Source organism: Oryzias latipes, chromosome 16 (assembly GCF_053564925.1).
Source record: "Oryzias latipes strain Hd-rR chromosome 16, Olatipes_Hd-rR_3.1".
Classification (NCBI taxonomy): domain Eukaryota; kingdom Metazoa; phylum Chordata; class Actinopteri; order Beloniformes; family Adrianichthyidae; genus Oryzias; species Oryzias latipes.
The window spans coordinates 26,108,124-26,115,188 of record NC_136252.1 but is presented as its reverse complement, the minus strand read 5'-3'; the positions used below and the strand labels follow the sequence as shown (position 1 = coordinate 26,115,188).

The 7,065-nt window shown below is 39.0% G+C and overlaps 2 protein-coding genes across 2 annotated transcripts; one reads left to right on the top strand and one right to left on the bottom strand.

Annotated features, from left to right (window-relative positions):
- Window positions 1-344: 344 nt before the first annotated feature.
- mecr (mitochondrial trans-2-enoyl-CoA reductase) lies at window positions 345-3,023 on the top strand. Its single transcript, XM_004078272.4, has 10 exons — window positions 345-782; window positions 896-993; window positions 1,068-1,199; window positions 1,281-1,424; window positions 1,888-1,990; window positions 2,087-2,189; window positions 2,281-2,354; window positions 2,502-2,562; window positions 2,679-2,751; window positions 2,827-3,023. The coding sequence occupies exons 1-10, from the start codon at window positions 595-597 to the stop codon at window positions 2,988-2,990; spliced, it is 1,140 nt and encodes a 379-aa protein (XP_004078320.2). The 5' UTR covers window positions 345-594; the 3' UTR covers window positions 2,991-3,023.
- A 243-nt stretch (window positions 3,024-3,266) lies between these two features.
- On the bottom strand, window positions 3,267-6,450 carry smpdl3b (sphingomyelin phosphodiesterase acid like 3B). The gene is made up of 8 exons (XM_004078285.4): window positions 6,269-6,450; window positions 5,972-6,185; window positions 5,191-5,288; window positions 4,946-5,089; window positions 4,666-4,835; window positions 4,389-4,569; window positions 3,965-4,098; window positions 3,267-3,817 (listed from the first exon to the last, which is right to left on the bottom strand). Exons 1-8 carry the CDS (start codon window positions 6,327-6,329, stop codon window positions 3,458-3,460), a joined length of 1,362 nt encoding a protein of 453 aa, XP_004078333.1. The 5' UTR covers window positions 6,330-6,450; the 3' UTR covers window positions 3,267-3,457.
- Window positions 6,451-7,065: the final 615 nt, after the last annotated feature.

Genomic DNA, 7,065 nt, shown 5'->3' with positions numbered 1-7,065 from the left:
TGGGGGATGGAAAATGTTGACATATTATTTTTAAAAGGCGGGGAAAAAAAACTCTTTATCCTTCTGCTTTTAAAATAAATTTTTCATTCCCGTTTGCGATGACGCAACCGGAAATGTGGGGATTTCTCCCGAAAAAGTTTTTTTAATGGGGAATCCCATTTTTTTTTATTTAAAATTATATTCGTGATTAAAAGAGTACTTCACTGTTAAATTAAGATAAATTGAACTGATTTAAAACTACTTTTTTTTTAAATTAGAAACTACTTTTTTTTATTACAAACTGTTTTTACAAAGCATTGGAAATGGTTGTTTTATTCTTTTTGTTTGTTTTGTTTTTAAATCGCACATATACTTCTTACTCATACTTCGGGTATGGAAAACATGCTCTAAAATTATTAGCTTTTAGTCAAAAGCAAACTATTTATGTCACATATATATCCACAGGGAGTCGCTGTTTTTTGTTGACCTTATCTCATGAGCCAACATGGCTGCCACATAGACTCAGCTGTCAGATTAATGAATCTTGTCGAGTTTACTTTTAAAGACGGTGTTTGTAGTTACGCTTCCTGTTAATTGCCGGTTAGTTCTAAAACGATGTGGTCGCCGCTCCGTATAGTCCGTTTTAAAGGACAGACTCCTAGCATGAGGCGGCACGCGGCTGCCCTGCTAAAGGGGTGCAGAGATGCTAACGTTTCTAACTTCAGTCATTCAGCTGGACGCTCCACCAAGACCTGTCGGGCTCTGGTTTACACTAACCACGGAGACCCTTCAAAAGTGCTTCAGTAAGAAAGCCCGACTGTATCCGCAAATATGCTTTTGTATTTATTCTAACACATATATCTTGTCATAATATCCTGGATTTCACTATTAGAGCTAAATGAGATGTACTTCTTAGGTTGAAGAATGTAGACCTTCCACCAACTGGAGAAAAGGATGTTCTTATCAAACTTTTGGCAGCTCCAATCAACCCATCTGACATAAACATGATTCAGGGTATTTTTAAAGTATTTTTGCACTGGCCAGCAGTATTCAAGCATCATCCTTAGATTTGCATTGAATTCTTCCAGGTACCTACGCGATCCTGCCAGATCTCCCTTCTATTGGTGGGAATGAGGGTGTGGGTGCGATCATAGAGACGGGCAAGAAGGTGAAAACTCTCAAAGTAGGAGACTGGGTCATTCCAAGAGATGCTGGTCTTGGTAAATTACTGCCTAAAGAACACGCATCAATCAGCTAGCCTTCATGTAAAAAAAAAGAATTGTGTGTCTTTGCATGTGCAGGAACGTGGAGGACAGAGGCAGTGTTTGCTGAGGAGGATGTCATCTCCGTTCCAAACGATATTCCCTTGCTTTCTGCTGCAACACTGGGGGTGAATCCCTGCACTGCCTTCCGCATGCTGGTTGACTTTGAAGATCTCATGCCAGGTAAACCTCCTGAATACAGAAACCTACATTTTCAGCCACTGAAACCTGAACACTCAAAGACTAATAGAGACACGTTTAAAATCATATAATAGATATTCATTAAAGTCCCACTCCAATCATCTTTTGATCTGCTGTAAAAGCGTTCCCAGGGGTCTTTTAATTATGATTACACTTATAGCCCAAAACAGGTGTCGTTTTCAAGACAAACTTTCTGCAGTGCAGCAAGACTGTTGGCGTAGAGTAAACCCACGAGGCATTTTTGTGTCTGCTCCTGATTCCCAATGATTTGAATAAAGAAATACTCAGAAACACACTTTTGAGAATATTTTTCTTCATATATGTCCTCCATCATGAAAAAATGCTACAAGAACATGGTAAAAAACACAATTTTCATCAGGTCTTTAAGCTTTCACAAACAAATACTTTGTGACACATCAAGCAGCTCTGTTTTGTGTCCGTCCAGGTGATTCAATAATCCAGAATGCAGCCAACAGCGGAGTTGGGCAGGCTGTCATTCAAATAGCTGCTGCAAGGGGAATAAACACCATAAACGTTGTTAGAGACAGGTAAACTTAGCAGTACGGCTTCTAGAAAAAAGTGCTCAGTGTGACTTTTGTGCCCTTTTTATTGTGGCAGTGTCTTTTTTTTTTTCCTCTTCAAAGACCAGAGTTCGCCCAGCTCTGTGAAAGACTGAAAGCCATTGGAGCGACACACGTGATCAAAGAAGAGGCCCTGCGACGGCCTGAGATTAAGGAAGTGTTCAAGGTCTGTGGATTTCAAGATAACGTCAGAGATATGACCACTTAGTTTTGTTTTTTTCTAATGGGGTATTGTTTTTTTTTTTTTTTATGGCTAGTCATGTCCAAAGCCAAAACTGGCATTAAATGGTGTTGGAGGCAGAAGTGCCACGGAACTCCTTCGACACTTACAGTAAGCATGTTAGATCATGTCTATTTTTAACTATGATAATCATCAATCATTTACATTTTACAGTTGACTCAAAGGATTTTACAAGGAATCTTGCGTCAGCTAATGTCACACGGCCGTCACCCACAGACATTTGCTCCAATCTTTCAGGACTGGAGGATCAATGGTGACTTATGGTGGCATGTCAAAACAGCCGGTTACTGTGCCTGTGGTAAGAAGGAAAATGCAATAAAGTGAAAGCTGAGATCAGTTCTCTATAAGTGGTATTTAACTCTGAAAACCAAAACTGTTTTTCTAAAAGCTTAATATAAATTTTTCTGTTTTCAGAGTGCACTCATTTTTAAAGATGTGAAAGTTCGAGGTTTTTGGGTCACTCAGTGGAAAAGAGACCACGCCTCTGGTAAGATAGTTTCAACACTCCCTGATTAAAAATAAAAAGCAAAATCTGATAAACGAAAATGTTTTTTTTCCCCAGATGGAAGCTTGTTTGGAGTCATGCTGGATGAACTGTGTTCCCTCATCCGGCAGGGAAAGCTAAGAGCTCCTGCCTGCAATCAGGTGGCTCTCCAAGACTTTCACCAAGCTCTGGACGCATCTATGCAACCTTTTATTTCCAGTAAACAGGTTTTACTCTTCTGAGCTTGGTGGTTTTAATAAACTCATCCCACACTGTTGGTTTGTCAGACACATTCTTTTTTAAGAAAATTTAAAAAAAAACCTTCCTGTCTGATCTAAGATCCTGTAAGCAGGATGTTGTTAAATTACTGGCATTAATTTAAAACCACATATATCCCACATACTAACTTTTTAAAAATTTACATAAATAAAACTTGAATTTTTGTATTCAGAAATAAACAACGATTTCTTTGTGTTTCATATAGATTCTCTATATTAAAAATGAAAGAGGCACACAAATAGTGCTATAATTTAATTTATTTATTTACAGTTTAGGGTTAGATTTGGATATCCAAGAAGTTTCAAAGAAGAGCATTTCTGCTGGATTTCATCTCCATTTTTGCAGTTAAAAGATGCGAAGAGGATCAATCTTTTCTTTTGTTTTACAGTTTTGAAAGGTGCTAGGTGTCACATGATACAACTGGCAATCACTACCAACTGGCCAACAGACTGACAGCTATAGGAAGAAACAGCAGCCGGCCACTAAAAACGGAGGCTGCTCCTTCTTTCACCAGACAGTCTTCGTACCTGTCGAAGTCCACCTCTCTTGCTGCGCACACGTGGTCGACGCGGCAGTCGCTGCCACAGTCCGTCAGGTCATAGCTGACAGAGTTGAACTCATAGTATTTCTGCAGGTAGCAGTGCTCATTAGCCAAACGCTCCAGAGTTTGGTGCATGGAGGCCGGGGAGGCATCGGGTACCCTGAAACTCTCTGTGAGACGGTACTCTTTTTCCCAGCGTCCTCTGGCTGCGTTGGCATGAGTCAGATTCAGATAATATGTCACAACGTCCTGTTCGGATACATGGGTTAAAAAAAAAACAGAATTTTAAATGTGAGAATTATGTTGTCAAAACATTTACAGAACAAATACCAATTTAGAGAATCTCAGAAAAAAAGCATACATGGAAATGAATATTTATAAAGATTCATTTCTTACTTTCACCAGCAGTGTGTCTGTGTCATATTCAAAGACACGAATCCCAGGGTTGTTGGCTCCATTCACAACTCCAGGAAGTGTGGTTTCCCACGGTGTGACGCCCGGACTGAGAAACATGGTGCTGATAGGCAACCCTGAAGAATATAGGAATATAGATTTGTGCCTTCAAGAAGTTATTACAAATTAACCCTTGGAGTTAACCCTTGTGCTATCCTAGGCACTTTGACATTGGGAGTGGGGTCATCTAGACCCCCCAAGACGGTGCGCTGAACTTTTTTCTTTAATGATTAGTGATCTTCACTGGTGTCCATGGATTACATGAAATCCTCTCCACCTTTGTTATGGTAGGGACACCACATCAATGGTCATCTTGACCCCATAGGACAGCACAAGGGTTAAACAAATGAGCCATGTTATAACCTACTGTCTTTATTGTAGAACATGCGGAAGCTGTCAGTATGATGGTGACCAAAGAACTGTCCAAGTATGACTGAGTGATGCTTTTCTATTAAATCCAAGTATCGCCTGTTATACTTTGGTGCAAACCATGGCTTACTTCTCTTCTTCTCAAAAAATCCTGGAGGAACATGTCCAATGATATAAACCTGCAAGACAAAACCAGTTTAGTGTTTGAAAAAAAGAAAATATATTTATAATTTATTTGAGTTTGATTAACTTATTATGTTTTTGATGGGATTTGCCTTCTCTTTGATGGCGGCAGCCTCTGTGAGAATTTGATCTGCCCAGTTAAACTGATCCGCTGGGTCATCCATGTTCTGGGTCACTTGGTTCTGGTCATAGTACAGATTTGTGTTAAGGACCAGCATCCTGTAACCATTTCGGTTTAGTAGCTTTTCGGTGTAGTATCCACCTGTAAAAACATATATTTGTAAACCTATATTTTTAATGCCTATTTTTTCAACAAACACATCAATCGTGTCAAAGACGTAAAGTTTTGTAGACTTATGACTATTTGTTCACCTTTTTTAAATGTTTGCTTTGATTCTAGCTCCAGCCAGTGATTCCACAGTTCTGCTGTTCGGTTGTAGATTGTATTTGGGCCTGCAGGAAGCTGGCTCTTTGGATGAAAATCATGGTTGCCAAGGGCCGAATATACTTTAGTGTCTAAAGTAGGAAAAAAAGTGCAGTCTTTCATTATCACTGAGGTCAACCTAGTGTCATTTTCTCTATAGGTTCCCAGAATTGTTACTGGATTTCATTCTTACGTGGAAAAATCTCAGTTATTGCACTAGTAAGATTACTGATGATGTTTATCACAGCTTCCTCTCCTAGATCCTCATTTGGCACATGCGGTGTGTCATCTCTGTAAAGTCAAAGGAGAGATTTGTAAAAAGTGTTCCGAAAGGAGGAAGTGGAAATCTAAAGCCCAACATTTGTAGCAAGTCCAGTACAGTTAATTAAATCGAAACTAGGTTGTTAAAGTGGCCTGAACCCACTGAGCACAGACACATCTATTAGATATCTAAATTGTGGATACTTTTGATTTTACAGCTGTAGATATGACAGACATGTACAATAAAGACCTGGCTATTGCACATCGCCGTTTCGATCTTTAGCAGACGACTTTCCCTCAGCCAACGGCATTGTGGTCCCATCATGACTTGTGCGTTGGAAACAAGCCGCCATTTTTCTCGAGGAGGCTTAGGGTTAGTTAAATAGTGCAGTTAAATAACAAATAATAATTAAGAAGGTGCATGAGAGGCCTTCGATAATACAACGAATACATTTACACATGATTTAAACAGTCTAATAGGCAAATATCCCAAGATTAGATGGCTTCAAGAAGATGTGTAGGAGACCTCTATATGCAGATCAGGACACTATTGCTAGACATCTAATAAAGGAACAAAATAGTTGTCTGAGATGTTTAGTAGACACCTAGAATAAGTGTATATTAGTTATCTAGTAGACATCTTGGTGGGAAATTAGTCTAATTGCACAGAAAAAACCCACAGAGGTTACCATGTAAAGAAGAAAAGTAGGTACCCTGTCCAGATGATGAAGTCTGGGTCTGGAAGAATGCTCTTCATGGCATACACAGAGGAATTGATCAGGTGCCATGGTGAGTCACAAACATAGTCTCCAAATCTACCGGCGCTCAAAGCAGGCCGTTTGCCGCTAGAGGCGCACACCAGCTCCGGTTGATCTGTCACTTCATAAGTTGGGTCCCAGTGCAAATCTGTGATATGCCAAAAGCTTCCTGGAAAAGATCAGCACATAGGCGAAGTAAGTAAATGTCACAAAATCATCTATAACACGCTGGTTACACAAGGCTCTACTTACCAGTGAGAGCAAGAGCTCCTTTGAAAAGCAGACAAGATAAGAAAAAGCTTGTTGCTGTCATGTTTGAGTGTCTGAGAACAGCTGTGCTGGAAAAGACAGGCAAGGGTCTATAAAGGAAGGGCAGAGCGGGCCAACACAACCTTCTTACCAAGGCACTGACATGCTTGTGTGGATCATAATAACTAAACCTTGTTTTATGACACAATATTATTAGTTTTTACGAGAACGCTTAAGATAAGAAGCACTTTTGACAGATTAAATCATTACAAAATAGCTCTCTTTGTCCATCAGAAACTACAAAATGACACTTTTATCATTTGATTCTCCATGGCAAGTCAGAACTAAAGCTTTCAACAGAAAATTGTTTTTCTTCAAATTAAATAAAAGTTTAGAAGTTCATACTAATACAGGGTGTTACTGATTAGCCTATGTTTATTGAGCTGCGGATTTGGAGGCTGAGAAAAATATTACACAATCCTATCACCTTTACTGTTGTTATTTAAACTAAAGACACACAAAAGCAAAAGGCTACCTTAAAAAGCAATTCAAATTTTAGACCATACGATCACACACAAAATACCTTTCACGTTTTATTTTTTTATATTTGTAATTTTTGAGATTTTGATAAGTTATAGTATTTACGCATGCACCAGTGCTCATTACAACTAGAAAACCTTTTTTTTTAAATTGAAAGGAACAAAGATCATCATGTTCCACCTCTTTGCGATAGCGTCATAATTTGCTTGTTATTTCCCGAAATATTTCTATCAGGTGTAGATTTTCTTAGTAAACAAGGA

Bases quoted from the DNA above. Each gene is read 5' to 3' on its own strand.
- mecr (XM_004078272.4), top strand. From the start codon at position 595: ATGTGGTCGCCGCTCCGTATAGTCCGTTTTAAAGGACAGACTCCTAGC. The intron at 1,425-1,887 runs GTAAACCTCCTG...GTGTCCGTCCAG, and splicing joins CTTTGAAGATCTCATGCCAG to GTGATTCAATAATCCAGAAT. The intron at 1,991-2,086 runs GTAAACTTAGCA...TCCTCTTCAAAG, and splicing joins ATAAACGTTGTTAGAGACAG to ACCAGAGTTCGCCCAGCTCT.
- smpdl3b (XM_004078285.4), bottom strand. From the start codon at position 6,329: ATGACAGCAACAAGCTTTTTCTTATCTTGTCTGCTTTTCAAAGGAGCT. The intron at 5,289-5,971 runs GTACCTACTTTT...TTGACTTTACAG, and splicing joins GACTTCATCATCTGGACAGG to AGATGACACACCGCATGTGC. The intron at 5,090-5,190 runs GTAAGAATGAAA...TTCCTACTTTAG, and splicing joins AATAACTGAGATTTTTCCAC to ACACTAAAGTATATTCGGCC.